This window comes from Anser brachyrhynchus (assembly GCF_964034855.1).
Source record: "Anser brachyrhynchus genome assembly, chromosome: 5".
NCBI classification, from domain to species: domain Eukaryota; kingdom Metazoa; phylum Chordata; class Aves; order Anseriformes; family Anatidae; genus Anser; species Anser brachyrhynchus.
Window position 1 is genome coordinate 12287551 of NC_137699.1, and position 15585 is coordinate 12303135.

At 44.9% G+C, this 15585-nt stretch overlaps 1 protein-coding gene across 4 annotated transcripts in view; it reads left to right on the plus strand.

Moving 5' to 3' along the window:
• The window catches only part of NR1H3 (nuclear receptor subfamily 1 group H member 3), a 30368-nt gene that overhangs the window by 6566 nt on the left and 8217 nt on the right, over positions 1 to 15585 (plus strand). For 3 of the 4 annotated variants that reach the window (XM_080592581.1, XM_080592584.1, XM_080592582.1), the window contains exons 2-3: positions 11125 to 11372; positions 13745 to 14011. In XM_080592581.1, coding sequence (XP_080448707.1) covers positions 11255 to 11372; positions 13745 to 14011 — 385 coding nt within the window. In that variant the 5' untranslated portion in view covers positions 11125 to 11254. Of the gene's footprint in view, positions 1 to 2235; positions 2517 to 11124; positions 11373 to 13744; positions 14012 to 15585 lie in introns of those variants that run through there. The other variant, XM_080592583.1, reaches the window with a different exon arrangement.

A 15585-nucleotide genomic window follows, 5' to 3' on the forward strand; every position in this document is an offset into this window, starting at 1 on the left:
AAGAAAAATTTTCCCTTGGTCTCCAGAAAGCTGCCAAGTTGCTATTTGTTTTTCTTCAAGTAGAACAGGTGCGGTGAATGCAGAAACCTTTTCCTGAAGAAAACATGATTTTCCTCTCTGTTACCAGCAATATTTTCCTATCATGCTTCTTCTAGCAGCGGTTTGGGCATGAAGAGTGAAAACAAGGAGAGCCTGGAGACTTTGTCCTGCCTCATTTAGGTATCAACTCTAACTGGTAGTGCCTGATACTTGCTCTGGGTGGTGCCTTCTGCAGTGTCCCAGAATCAGCGGCCATCCACACCCTTCTCCCTCGGTGCAAGGAGCAGAAGAAGAAATCCAGCGACCTGCTGGCTCAGCCCCGTTGCCTGCTCGTACACGTGCTCACATTTTCCAGAACTGAACTTGGGTCTGCAGCTATTTCTGACCGGCTGGGTGGTAGGAGCTCGCTGACCTGTGTAATGTTTGCTTGCTTGCTTCATACAGCCCCTGCCAGGGCATTAAGCTGGGCAGAACCGCTGGCTTGTTTTTTTTTCTGTGGGTTGCTTGTGGATTCTGCCATTGGCCTCCTCTTCCTCCTCCTCCTCCTCTTCCTCCTCCTCCTCCTCTTCCTCCTCCTCCTCCTCTTCCTCCTCTTCCTCGTGGCAAGATTGCGCAGGAGCTGGGAACGGAGTGGGCTCCATGCAGTATGTTCCTTATGACAAACCCTGACAATCTCACAGTTATGTTCTGCTTTTTTCTGTTAGAGCTTTTGTGCGGGCTTTCGATCTGTTTGGGGCTGTATGAATTCAGGCTGTAAAAAAGCATCGGGCTGTTAGCACCTCAGTCCTTTTTGTGCTTCGTTAGGGCTCTTTCTGGATGGAGATCACCTGTAGGACCGGGGGCTGCTGTCCCGGCCGGTGGGTGTGCCGCCGGCGCGGCCATTTCACTGGCTGCTGTTTGAGCCGCAGGCTCTGTCCGGCTCTGGACTGTTTTCCGGCTGAGCATTTGTGGTGATGTCAGGCCGTGTGAGAAGGGAACATGACTTGGCAGGACAAAGTCTGCAGAAAGTTCAGCTCCACATTTGGCCAAGAGCCTCCGAGGGAATGAGATCCACACACACACATTCTGCTGCTCAGGCTGTCACACGCCCTCTCACATGCTCCCTTCCTGTCACACGGATCCTCTTTCTCTCATTTTCAGGCCTTTAACCCTTCCCTTGTAGCTTTCACTCTCTGGGTTTATTTAAAGAGGAAAATAATTCCCTCCCTTATCCTGCCGATATTGTACCTTGGAAGTGTTCAGCCGAAATGACCCCCAAAGCAAAAATAGACAGCTCGCGCAGACCAGGGTCCGGAATAGTAAAGTCAAAAGCAGGGCAAGTTTGCCTTGCACGGAGCTCATAATGGTCTTTTCTCCTGACCTGCACCCCTGCTGCGATGCCGGTCTTTACTGTGTTTCTTGGCACTACTTCTCTCTTCTCGCTTGACTGCAGTCTTCTTGCTGATGTAGGTTTGGGCACACGGATCTGCTGTAGGGTGGGAAGCCCTGCCTCGCTTCTCTCCTTCTTTCAAAAGCAGTGGTAGCAAAACCTGCCAAAACACATCCCAGGTAACGGATGAGTGGGGAATAGGCCAACGTGTGGAATGGTCGAGCTTTCTTTGAAGCAATTTAGACCCAGTTCCAGTATCTGTTTTATATGGGTATTTCTGCAGCGTTGTCATTTCTTCCTGCCCTCTGCGCTACATCTAGGGATGATATTTCTATGAATGGGAAACGCCACTTTTCCCCTACTGCCCTTAAGGGAATCTTAATGATTTTCCTGCCTGTTTTGCAATCCAGTACTGTATTTCTGTTTTGCCTGTGAGCGGTAGTATTTGTTTTGATAGATGCTTTTAGGTGGGATGGTGCTTGGATACTAAGTGCTGTACAGATACTCCATAAAAAGGCTGTTTCCCAGAAACACTCCTGTTTCGGTTACGGTTATGTGCAGCATGCTGATGAAAGTACTCTTGGGGTGGGAGGAAAGGAGGAAATCAGAAAAATGAACAAACAACTGTACCATTAACAGCCCTCTCCTTTATTCTCTTCTTCCCTCTCTTGCCTCATGTTCTCTTATTTCGTGTCTGCTAGAGGAGGGAGAGCAGTGTCAAAGAGAGTTTGGGCTGGGTAAGAGCCTACGAGCTGCGTGCTTTTAAGTTTTCTTTCAGGCTTTGCTGTGATTCATTTTACAGCTTTGGGAACTTGTCCTTTGTCATCTTGTCTTGCTGGTAAAATGTTGCTGCTGTTTCTTACTGCTGTTATCTGTTTTAGCAGCAGTTCAGTGCTGACAGTGGATTGGGCCGTGTCCCTGCTCAGAGCACTTTGGGATGCTGATGTTGAAGAGATGGGCTGAGACAAGCTGGCGAGCTGAGCAGATTTCTCTTTAACGCTGCTAGCTGCTAAAGACATCTGGTTAGAATAGGCATGGGCAGTGAGATGTTATTCCCTGACCTCATAGAGTTTTGTGGAGATTAAATTATCTTTAAGGAAACAATCAGGTAAGCAGTATGTTCTGTTATTATTTATCATTATCGCTTTCTACATGCAGCAAAAAGGCCAACTTTTCCGTGCATAATTTCTTTGATTCCCTTACTGGCTGGGGACTGGGTTTAGTCCTTTTCCCTGACATCCTCTATCAGGTTGTTACTTTAGGTAGTCACCCTTGTTGTTTGTTTTTGTGTTGTTTTCTTTTCTTTCTTAGTTCTGATCTCTCTCCAGTATGGAGACAGCATTGGGATAACATCTCAAATCCCTCAGACTCGTGTTCCCTGTAGCAGAGAACTAACCTCTGTGGGGCTGGGGTCCATAAAGGAGGAACATAGACTCCAAGGTACAGTTTTGTTCTGCTCTCTGTAATATGGTGCCAACGTAGTGCTCCACAGTGGCTGGAGAGAGAGGTTTCTTTCACTCTTATTTTTTCACTTCTGTGCAAGCCCTGTTTTAAAAATACAGTCAGGCTTTTTGAACCTAGCCAGTTGTTGCCATTACCTCTGATCTAGATGACGCCGGGTATTTCCTGTGGTTTTTGAGCCATGCTCTCTGACAAGGCTGAGGAAACTGCATCTTGAAGCTGTTACATTAAAACTTTAAAGAGTGGCTGGCTGTTACGTTTTGGGTAGCAATGTGTACTTGTGTAGAACAAGGTACTGGCGGCTGTATAAAGCTAGAGAGAGAATCCAGAAACAACAGACGCTCTGGTTATGTTTTCTGTGCTGCCATGCAGTGGCATTTAGAAGGAAACTAAGGTGAGATCTGTTCTCATTTCCAGCCTTCAGTAGGATGTGATGAACTGTCGCTGCACGTAGGACGCGTAAGAGCAGGTCAGCAGCAGAAACAGCGAGCTGCAAACAGCTCAACTTTAGTTTAGTTTAGTTTAGTTTAGCGTCTTGCTGCTTAGCAGATAATTTCATCCGAGGAAGTTTCCTAGGTTGCTTGAATACTTTTCACGTTTGGTTTTATTTATTTATTTATTTATTTATTGGTCTAGTGGTGTGGGTAAAACTACAAAAGAATTACGTTAGCCAATGCAGGTGCCCTAGGAAGAAAAACAAGCAAAGCAAAATTGCCATGGTGTAGATATGCTTAGATGTGCAAGGGAAATAAAAAGACTTACCGATAGCTTAATTTGCATGGGGAAATTGTGAGCGGTACCGGTGAAAGAACGCTGCTGCTCTTATAAAGTGAATTTCCATAGGGAGAACTTGCTATTACTGCTGGTGCTAACAACCATTCATTCTACAGACGGGGCTGCAGCCTGGATCCCCCGCCCTACCCTTCTTCCCGAGGAGCGGCAGGGAGCTGCCCTTTGCTCCTTTGATAGGAGGGGGCAGCTGCTCGGCTTCGTGCGTTCCATCCTCCTGGGAGGAGCACAGATGGGATTTTTCCTGTTTGAAGCTTCTGTCAAAACCTCAGTGGTGCTTCCTGCCATCTGAAGGTCGATGCTGATAGCGGCGTCAAACTGTCATCTGACAGTTCAAGCTGGATTTGCAGCCAAATGCTGAGGATTACTGCAGTTCAGCCCCAAATGGCAAGTTCTGCTCGTGTTCTCCCCCACAGGTGCTGCAGGAGTCGGTGTCGCTCCAGGTGGCAGGGCTCTGCCTGCTCCTCACGTTGGGGCACCAGTCCCCAGCTCACCTGGCTGGACAGAGCTGGGGACGAATGGCTTGTCATTTTACAAGATGGTCTGGGGGAAGATGATCCTACTGAAACATCTTCCTGGCCATAATGCAGCGCATGCTTTAGTTTTTGCCATTTTGGGGATGGTTGTAGTCTAGGTTAGCCAGAAGCTTGAAAGCTGAGGTGGCAGTGACAGTAGAAAACCTGGGAGGAGTAGAAGGGATGAGCTTTGTTACCCAGGTCTGGTTGGTGCTGTTTTCCAGAGTTCAAGGGAACTTGTGTCAATGGCCTTTAGAGGAATTTCATGTCAGCAAGGTGGACGCATCAGGCCTGATAGCACTTGTTATTCATTTCCAGGTAATTAACCAGGAAAGAGCCTGTCCTTTCTAACCATCATCTGTTCTCTCTCTCCCTTTCTGCCTCTTACTCTCTTCCTTTGTCAGAGGGACTAATGCCTCCGTGCAAACAGGAAGAGAGGCGAGAGAGCTCCCTGTGCTCGGTGTGAATGAACTGCAGTAACCTCCCTTCTCCTCTCAGCTGCAGGATCAAGGGCATCTGGCTGTGGGGAGGGAGGGAGGAAGCAGAAAGGCACGGCCCACTTCAGGGTCTCACCCACCCTGAAAGCAGACACTGTATAACTCTTTTCCCTTAGCTGCTTGTGTTGACACGTCATGCTTTGATCAGGCAGAAACCAAGAGGTGAAGATGAGGGCAAAGCCAAAACCTCAGCCTTTGACTGGCAAGGAATAATGAGAGAGACAGGTAATGAGAGAGGGGAGGGAGCATCTCCTGCTGGATGCGATGTGATCGGAAGAGCTGACTTCTTGCAAAACAATTGCTGTTGGGGTGAGAAGCTCTTTTGCAGAACTTGTAAGTTCTTGGGCGTTATTGGAGTCAGCACATTCTGTCTTCTTCTCAGGGACAGTTTGTGAAGCTCTGTTCCCAAATTGCCCTGTGTGGGAAAGAAATACATACTGTGTTGTGAAGACACAGTGAATTTGGTTTCTGATGCAGAACAAAGCAGAAGTACTTGGGGCTGATTCTGCCCCGAATTACGGTATTCTGTTTGGTAGTACACTTGTGGCTTAGGACCCTAATTTACTTTTCTAACCAATTTGAAAACATTCACTGGAGAAAGATTTCTCTTTTGCTTCACTCCCATATTCTTTTTTACCTGAGGTGGGTGGAAGTGGCTTGGAATTTCTGCTGCTGCAATTGTTTGTTTATAGAGGCATATTCTATACATCAGGAGCATCTAAGTCATGTTGGATACGGATTGATAAATGTCCGCAGAAATATTTGCATTGTTGTAATAAAAAGTCTAATTTTGGAATGAAAATTAGAAGGTCTGCCCTCCAGTCTCAGAGAGCTAAAAACACCTTTAGGAGGTTTTCCTGTAATAGCCTGACTGTCCCTTCCTTGTCAAGCCTGTGAGGAATAGGCAGAATCCATCTTTCAGAATAATCCCTTCCGTCCTGCTGTACACCGTCATTAGACCTTCCTGCTTCTCTTCCCTGTACTCTTTCAACCAAGTGACACACAGGAATATTTTAGTCTGTCTGGTTGTTAGTCACTTTTGCTGTTGCCCTCTGAATACTGCCATGGCATCCATACCTGAGCAGGTTAGGAGACATCACGCTGTGTGTTGAGACCAGACTAAAGCCAAGGGTGGAGACACAGCCCAGAGGAAGTCTTCTCCGTGAGAGCTGGGTGCTGCAGCGAGAACTCAAGCGAACTCAGGGATGCACCGCTTCAAAGAAAGAGACAAGTGCCATAAGCAAAGCTCATGCCACAAGTCAGCAAAGTCACGGGTAGTAAGGAAGTTGGTCAGCAGCAGGAGTGAGAACCAAGGAAGGAGGATGGGGACTCTCAAACTCAGAGCTAGAGAGGCAGAGGTGGGAATAAGACTGTGTACGTGGGGACAGGAGACCCAAGTGTAGCAGCCCTTCCCTGTGGAGCAGGCTGCACGGTCAGGAGCAGCTGGTAGGACCGCTTTGCGTGGTTGGCAGAGGTGGCAGCAGCTCGTAAGGCTCACGGGCAAGCGCCACACACTTGGGCAACTCGTAGCAGTCAGCTGAAGCTTAGCTTGATAGTGAATGGAAGCAATCACGAAGCAGCAGCTTTCTTATCAGTATCATCAGTATCAGACTGATGGTGGCTTGTGGACTCCTTCCAGTTTGTGGATGCCTTCGTGCTTCTGTGGCATCAAAATGGATAATGCAATTTCAAGTGGGGTCGCTGCAATTCTCTGTAGAGAGGGCTCTTACAGCTGGGGCCCAGCTAGTTTCTTTTTCCTCAGAGTCACAGTACAGTTCTTTCCCTTATTTGTAAATATAATGTTCAGAACTACTTTTTATGCTATCCTGCTGCACTGCTTTGCACGCCTTGCATTTTCACGTTTTCTCCCTCCCATTGACAATCAAGTTGATGTTTTTTTCTTCTTGATTTTTAATGGTTTTCATGCAGAATCTTACTTTATTCTCAACGTGACAGATTTGCATAGATTTCTTTTTCTGCTCTGAAAGGTACAAGTGGTTCTTTCCACTTCTTACAAAGTGAAACCTGTTATATACGTACTTCTGACCCTCTTATGGACCTCTTAGTTGTGCCAGTACTTCTTGAGAAATGCGATGATGCAGAGGAATGAGCTAGGATGAGCTGGGAGCAATCTTTTCTTTCTCTGAGACAACTGCAAGGTACTGCCATGTTCTTTGGGGAATTCTGTGAAAATACTCTGGCTGCCACACCAGAGAAGGAATAGGAAGAGCATTAGGTTAGTCCTTATGAAAGAATTGGAACAGCAGTGTCTCCTGAGGGGCTTTGTTCCCTGCTAGTCCTGTAGGGTCCATGAAATGTCAGTCTGACCATGTTTATTTTTTTCCCTCAGCCATTTATATCTGCAGCCAGCTTTTGGTACCAAAGATAGCATCACTGGTGTACACACTGTGCGTTTAGTTTTCAGCGGAGACCATTAAGCATTGTTTTGACCCAGCTTTCAGAGGTAGTTTCAGAATGGGTGCCGGCACTCGTATTGCATGTCAGAATGCATTTAGAAGCCAAAATGCCAAATTATATCCCTGTTTTAAGTACCTCTGAAAGATAAACCTTCCTATCAGACACAGTGGTTCACCAACAGCCCGCTTTTTTAGCCCCCCCCCCCCCCCCCCCAAAGGCACGGTCCTGTTGCCACGCAGGTGTGTGACACACGAGCACAGTCATGTTAACACATGAATACAAATGCAAGGTCTCTTCTGCTGATGCTGACGTGCTGCAGAGAGTGCACTTGTGATTCATTATAGAACTGAAACCTAACCATTTATTTTCTCTTGGCGGAAGGCTGTAGGATTTTGTAACTTACCAGGACTCTGACCAGTAACTCCTCTTTTGAAAGATACCAGAGACTTGCGCAAACTTCCTAAAAAGCTACCGTTTCGTCGGAGCTTCCAGTGCTTGGAGGTAAAAGGCTTGTTGTGCTATTCCTCCCATTATTCCTGTGCTCCACAGTACAGGTTCTCTGGAGATGCACTTGCATCTGGTCTGCTTCCTGGCTCTTATACTTATTCTCCCAGAAAGCATCAGACAAGGAATGCCAAGGAGAGGACAGGCTTTTTTAGCAGAAGAGTCACAATAACTGCACCCGGCTCATTTGGTTTCTTTATCCATGTGCTGTGCTGCCCAGAGCCATATCATTTACTTACCCTCTACGAGTATGGGACAGAAATTAGGCATATTCTGTAGCTTTGTGGCTGTTGATGATGGGCCAGGTCAAAGACTCCCAGAAGAGTGCATAAATGCTTTAGCTGGGCTTGGAAGAAGACTTTTAGCTGAGCATATGGGTTGAGACAAGGCTGTTGCTGGAGGAAGTAATGAAGGTTTCTGGCAGTTCAAATGAAGTGCAAGAGCCAGGGCTGCCATCTCTAGTCTTTGTTACAGAATTTTCTGTTGCAGGAGCACTGGTGTTGAAACCATTGGTCTCAGAGTTGTTCAGTTGTCTCAGAAAAGGAAGAGAGAGGGAAGAAATGGAGTAGGGAGAACCTGGTGGCAACACATTTCAGAGGTGTTTAGTGTCTTGTTTGAGACATGAGTGACAAGGGCTGGTAGAGAATTGTTTCCATCAGCCTTTCATCTGTATGTGCTTCCTCACTGGAGTATGTCTGTTCACTAGGTTTCTCTGCCCTAGATGCTATGTTAGAGAGAAGTGATTGCCCCATCTTTTGTCACTTGGCCAGTCCTGGCTTCTAAAACTGACAAAGTTGAGACAGACGGTGGGAGGCAGCACAGCAGATGATGTCAAGAAGACTCTGTTCCCTTTTGCAATTAGAGCTTGCATTACCCTCCTTTATCTCAAGTTGAAGTGGTGGTGCAAACTGGGAGATATGAACCTCTAATAACATGGTTATTAGTACAGAACTCAAGGGTTTTAGTCATTTGAAAACTATTCTCGTATATTTCTACGAAAACTAGCTCGCTGGCCTAATCATACAGCCTCTCATATATATGTGTGCCTGTGCGGAAAATGCTAGTTTAGTTTTCATTACCTAGCAGCACCAGAGTGCTGCTGTTTGCAGTTAGGTCAGTTTTGCACAGCCTGTTACTGGATCTACAAAACTGAAAAATGCTGTCTTGTAAGAGAGGCTTCTCATCTTCCCTGCTCCTGTCTGGCCTGTTCCGCTGTGGGAGGCCTAGGGAAGCTGGTGCATGAGGTAGGAGCATGTGGGCTGGTTTCGCAGCACGAAGATAGTGGCTGATAGGCCTTGCCCCTTGCCGTGTCCTGGGTGTGCACGCGGATTTATACTCCCCTCCCTGGTGCTAACTGCAGACTAGTCAGACACTGCCAGGAAGTCTGCAGTCTTGTGGTTGTGTGTGTGTGTGTTTTTAGAAACTCCCCTTTGGGCTCCAGATGTCCTGCTGACAGCAAGTTTCACTCTTGCAATGTCAATCGTGGATGACAGTTTCAAAATCCCATCAGGATGCGCCCTCCTCTTTTCCTTTCCGGAATACATCACAGCTTATGGCCAGGATGCAGCAGGACCTGAGCTCAGTCACTCGGTGCCTCAGCTGGAGGATCAAACTTTTGCTTCAAAAAGCACTGCAGTGCTGCTGGTAGTGATTCATTCTTCACAATAATTAACGTTTGAATGAATCTTTTGCGTGGTTTAAAGGAATGTGGAGATGCATTTAGGCAGTACACTTAGCTCACTGTTTCGTGCCCAAACGTGCCCAGAGACATCTGGTAATCTGCATCGATGAGGAGCTTACACAGGACTAGGAGTACAAGGCACATTTGGGTTTGTTTCATTGAAGTTCCTGTCTCCGACTGGTGCTCTGTACCTCTCCACGAGCCTTGTGGGGTTGCTGCAGTATTTACTGTGGAGGATTTTTTTAAAGTTGATTGTGATAGCCACTCTGTTCCTTTGCAAACTATGAGTCTTCTTGAATTGTTTGCAAATCAGATCTGTTATGTTGCAGTCTCTCACGTTAGGATTTTTACTTTTTCTATGGCTTCGAGTTTCATATTTGCTGCCACTGCGTTCATCACAGATGGTCTGTTTTGCCAGTGATTCAGGGCTGCGTGTACCAAAGGGAAGAGAGCTTTGAATTCCTTATACGGTCTGAGTCTGTGTTTATAAAGGTCACATAAATTAATACGTCCTGTGGTTTTTTAGACCTGCATTCATTATCTGCCAGAGTGTAATGGGACGTGGCAGGAGTCCAGCAAGCTTGACAGTATGACTGGATTTGTATTTGATGACTGTTGCTCTCAGAGTCCTGGGAGGGGGGTGGTTTGTGGGACTATTGCTTTTGTCTTTGCCTTTGGCATTCCAAGAGAAGCTTCGTGATCTGGTCCAAATATGCAGGAGGGAAGAAGGGGCTTGGGACAGCAGTCCTCTGCCTTTTCCCAGTCAGCAGTGCAGTGTGTGAGGCATGCCCCTGGTTACCTGATGCGTTTGTATTTGGGCTGCTGCCCAGCCTTCTGTCACCTCCTCTCTTTTAGAGAGTTGCAGTCTTCCAGTCCCAAACTCAATTGGTCAACTTAAACTGGTACAGGCCTTTAATGCAGTTGCTTTTTAAATCAGTTAATCCCTTTAGCTTGCATTGATAAATCACTGAATTAAGATCAACCGATCTAAATGCATGTTCAATCAGATTAGGCGTGTTTGCACTAGCAGTTTACATCAGTTTCACTAAGTCTGTGCAGTCAAACTGGTAAGGCTTTTTCTGTGCAGGTGTAGAGCTTTTGGCAAAAAAGTGACTGGATTCACTTTCCAGGTTCAGGTTCTGTAGTGTGGAGTTAGTGCTGTATAATAAAGGTGCTTTCTGTTATGGAAAGGGTATCCTCAGAAGGTTGGTGCTGAATCTGTTTCCTGAGGGTGGCATAATGGTTGTTTTCCTTAGGTGTGATGCTGGCTATTCAGGTCTTTTTGTAGGTCCAGGAAGGATCTGTAATCCTCATATTTGATGCATCATTGATCTTTGGCATAGCCTTTGGCTGTTGCTAGTAATAGGGAAATTAGTCTTTGCTAAATCATTGTGTCAAAATTATCTTTTACAATTTTCTTTGTGTTCTGCAGTGTGTGACACAAAATCCAGCACAACTGGCAGTAATGAGTAATTTGTTACTGGAAGCTTCAGCAAAGGCCACCAGTTGTAAAGTCTGGAATGTCCCTTTCACACACTTGGAGAGGTCAGGGCTCAAGTCCCCTGGTGGTGGTAGCAGTAATGGAGATGTGTCCTGCTTTGATAAATATTCTGGCAATAAACAGACAATTTTGTGTCTGAGTGTACTAATTCTTGTACCTTTACCACAGTTTGTTAAAATGTTGTGTTTCAAGGGAATAAACACTGATAAAAACAAAGGTAATTGTCCCTTTTTAATAAATAAGGAAACAAAATCTTAATCTTGCTTGTGATGCAGTTTGTAATAGATTTGGGGAGTTAACAGCCTCAGTAATTGAACTCTTGCCTCTTTTGCATCTGTTTTTCTTCACAGGTACTTCCTTTCTGACTTGCAGTAGCAGAGGGAAACTGAAGACGTTGAAGGAAGACGCCTGCTGCCTCTTGCTCTGCAGTAACCATGCTGCAGCAATGAGATTATAGCGAGCCCTTCCTGTGTGGCCTCCATGGGTCCCACTCAACTCAGCACACAGGATCATGGGAAGAGGGTGGCAAGTGTATTTGAGATGGAGGAGGAAGGGCTTTCACTCTTCTCTGGCTCAGAGAACCCCCCTGAGCATGCAGGTATGGAAAAATTCTTATTCAATCCACACAAGCTAAATGAATTCCATTCTTTGAGCTGCAAAAATAATAAACACTTGACAAAATTTTAGGGTGATTACTGCCACGCTTGAGGTGCCCCGTGTCTAAGACTAGAATCCTTTACTGGTGGTTGAAGATGACTAGGTTTATACAGCTGATAAATGTGTTGAATACTTTGCTTATTTGACCTTCTGGAGGCAAGGTCCGTGGCAGTAAAATGGAGTTCTTTTTGTTTGCCTTATCAAAAGCTGCCGCACAACAAAGCTTTACTGTATGTGACAGTCCCACAAGGGTTAGTGATGCAATGAAGTACTAGGTTCTTGCAGATTCATATAACAGAAGGAGAGTAGAGTTTTCCTCTACACATTTTTTTTTTCTCCTGAATGTGTGTATTCACAGTAATGAGACATAATAGGCCATGATGTTCTGAAGCTACACGGCATAAAAAAAGACAGGCACCAGAATTAAACAGAGTAATCTGCCACAAAGAACGGAAGTTAAAAGTGTATCAGGAAAGAGAACTGAAGTTTTGCAGTTGTAATTGTTACCAACACACAGAATCCTGTATCTTCAAACTAAGAAGACATAGTGGAACATCACTGGGTGGGTAGCTGGAAGAAAAACCAAACCTCTATGAGGTTTCCAGTGTCATATCAGCAACTTAATGAAGGTATGGCAAATAAGTGTAGTCAGTTGTTAAACAGCGAAGCAATGGCCAGTCCCTGATACAAAGAGAAGATGTCATCTGAATATTGAACTAGGACTCATCAGTAAAGTAGAAACAAAGAGAATAGTTGAAAGGGGAAGAAATACTGGTTTGTACAAACTCCCAATAAAATCCTTAAAATGAAATTGAGGACTGAAAAATATAAAATTTGATAAATGCCTTACAAAGGTTGCGAGAAGAAACATCACAAAATGTGAGAAAAATGATAAAATAGTGTATGTACTAAAGAAGGAGGACTGTAATGAGAGCCAAAGGTACCAAGAGGGGGGTTTAAGCTGGATACATCTTGATCTTTGATTATGCAAAATGGCAATAATAAAGTGTATAACTAAAATGGCTAGTGTTAAAACTGGAAAATAGTTTCTTTAGATGAAAGAATAAGCATATTTGTCTCAATAAAACAATCGTAAGGATGGTTATCAGACCTTTATGTAACTCCTTAAAGACAGCGAAGAAATCCAGTATGCACTGAACAGGTGCAACTTGTGGAAGTCGTTGGCTTACTTTGCTGTCTGTCAGAAACATGAATGGGATTTAGGGCTTCTGCAAAGTTATCACACCAGTTAATACATATGTATGGAGGGACTAAGTAATATGAGATAAATAATAGGCATTGCATAACTTCTTTGTAATTGATCGTGTGAAGAGAAGTACAGTAAATCAAGAGAGGTGAATATCAGAGACTTAACCTTTCCGCTGACATTTTCCTGCTGTCCAGTCTGCAATGAGATGTGCAGGCCAAAATGAATGACCTCCAGACCTTAGTAAAGTCAATGGGATTGAAAATCAACACCAAGATACTTAAGACTGAAAACCAATATGGAGTGAAGAACACTAATAATAATTTCTGAGACTGATCTAAAACTTCCTAGCTGTTTACTATTTGGGGTACCTGAGCAGAATAGTAACCAAAGCTGAGAATAAAGAGAGAAGTATTAAAACCATAAGTATGAAAATGAACCATGCCATTGTAAGCTTGGTGCTGATCAGGAAATGCAGCAGTGTTGTCCTGCAAACCAAACCCTATAAATTGACTGCAGTATAAAGGCTTTCCAGGCATATCTAAACATATCTGGAGACTTATCAAGACCGTGCTGTTTGTGATCTTTATGAACATCTGTCATGGAAGGAGCTATAATATCTGACAGAAGAATTATACGCACTGAGCTGTGCAGGAAGACGTGCCAGATTTCAACGTGGCTAGAATTATTGGAATGAAAACAAAGATGGCTAATAGGGAGGGAATACACAAATAACCTCAGCAAACATTTGAGTAGAATGCTTAAGGTGAGAGACACTGGAGCAGTCTAAAAATGTTTTCACGATGTACAGTTGGTGACAAGATTCAGATCCGTAAGAATGATGTAGGAAGAACAGGGAACTGCTGCGCAAGACCATCTAAAATGCAAGACAGTAGCCAAGTCAGTATTTGATTTGTTGTAGAGGATATACTTGCCCAGAAGGAAAGGCTGTGAAATGGAGGACTTTATCTTTTCATCCGTATGTTTGGGAGGTAATGGGTTTGAATGAGGATATCAGTAAGTGTGAGGAATGGGACAGTCAGTTGCAAACACCATGCCTCTCTCACATGTGATTTTTTTTTTTTTGTTGATTCTGTTCTTGATAGAAAATCCCCCCTTGAAGCGGAAGAAGGGCCCAGCCCCAAAGATGCTGGGAAATGAAGTGTGCAGCGTGTGTGGCGACAAGGCTTCAGGCTTCCACTACAACGTGCTGAGCTGCGAAGGCTGCAAGGGCTTCTTCCGCCGCAGCGTCATCAAGGGTGCCCAGTACGTCTGCAAGAATGGCGGCAAGTGTGAGATGGACATGTATATGCGCCGCAAGTGCCAGGAGTGCCGGCTGCGCAAGTGCCAGGAGGCGGGCATGCGGGAGCAGTGTAAGTGCACCAAGGGGTGCTGGTGGGCGCACCGTGGTCCTGTGGGAGTGGGCTGGGGGCCGATGGGTGGTATAATAAGGAGACGCTATGAGTGCTGGGGGGTCGCTCTGCATGCTGGATTGTATTTGGGAAGTCACTGAGGGCTTAGCCGGCATTACGTGGAGAGGTGTCTATTGGTGAAACAATGCTGACGTGCTGATGAGCCCCACTTTTATTTCCTGAACACGCTGTTTTGTAAGAATTCGTGGAGAATGGCATCAGAGGAAAGACTCACAACGAAGATTTACACATTCTTCAGTATGTTGTCAACTGCCACAGTAAACTTGGGCTTCTGTCTGGCTCGTGGTCTGGACTGTGAGGTTTGTCACTGTGCTCTTTGAATGCCAGAAGGCGTTTTCCCTATCCGCCTTGTGACAGAAGTCAAGGGCAGCACCACAGTGCTGCAGCTGTGTTTGTGCACACTCAGCCTGGTTGCTGCCTGTAGTGAGCTCAGTTATTTTTCTCACAGGAGTCATAAGGCTGCTATTTTCTGAATATTCAACAGTACTCTTGCTTGCATATCAGGAACAGCAATCCTCTGCCATGGCACCTAGGTTTCATCCTTCTGGCCAAGACTGGCCAAATGGACGCTCAGTTAATGTTAATTCTATGTGAAATCTCCATTTCTGATATCCAGTACTCAGAGCAGTGAGGAACGCAAAGTATTTCAGAAACATTTTCAAAATACACTTGTGCAAAAAGAATAAGCCCCATTAACCTGCAGCAAGGAAACGTGCTTTTCATTTTTTTCAAGTTGAAACACAGCACACCTAACATAAGTAATCTGTATCTTTGCTGCAGTGGTTTGTATCAGCTCTACATATGCTGACTTTGCACCATTTCCCCTCTCCTGAGAGCTACAAAATAGATGTATTTAAAAAGCTATACAGCGAGGCTGGCTGTCCACTGTGTTACTCTTTGGTTGCAGGTAGATGTTAGAGAGCCTCTGTGTTTTGGTTTCCTTGTTGTCTTATGGTGAGGACAGAGGACATGCTTCAGCTCAGGAAAATTATGCCAAGAGGAATCCTTGGGTCATTATTATCAACTGCTTGGCAATTATTGTCGACACGAATCCTTACTGTAAATTTCCCTTGCTAATCTTGACAAAAACTGAGTGTTTTTTTTTTCCCAACTGTTTCACTTGGAAGGTCATTTCAGAACTTTCCTCTAATTGATGGAAACATTCTTCTAATTCCCAGACTGAAGTTATTCACAGACAATTTATCTTTCTTATAACAGTGTGCACCATGAGGTTAAATATCGTCTTCATAGAAAACTGAGTAACTCAGATAATTTTGAATTTAGCATGGTGTACGAGCTTTCACATAGACAGTTTTCAGAGTTCTCCAATATTTACTAACTCATAACTCAGAAGTAAATTCTTCATGCATCTGAGACCTACAATGAGGGACTGTAATTGCCTGAATCAATGACTTCCCTTTTCAAACTCATGCTGTGACTGGCATTCTCCAATCTTACAGGTCACATTTAATATGGCTGTTGTATTGAATGCCTTTGCTGTTAGAATTCTGATT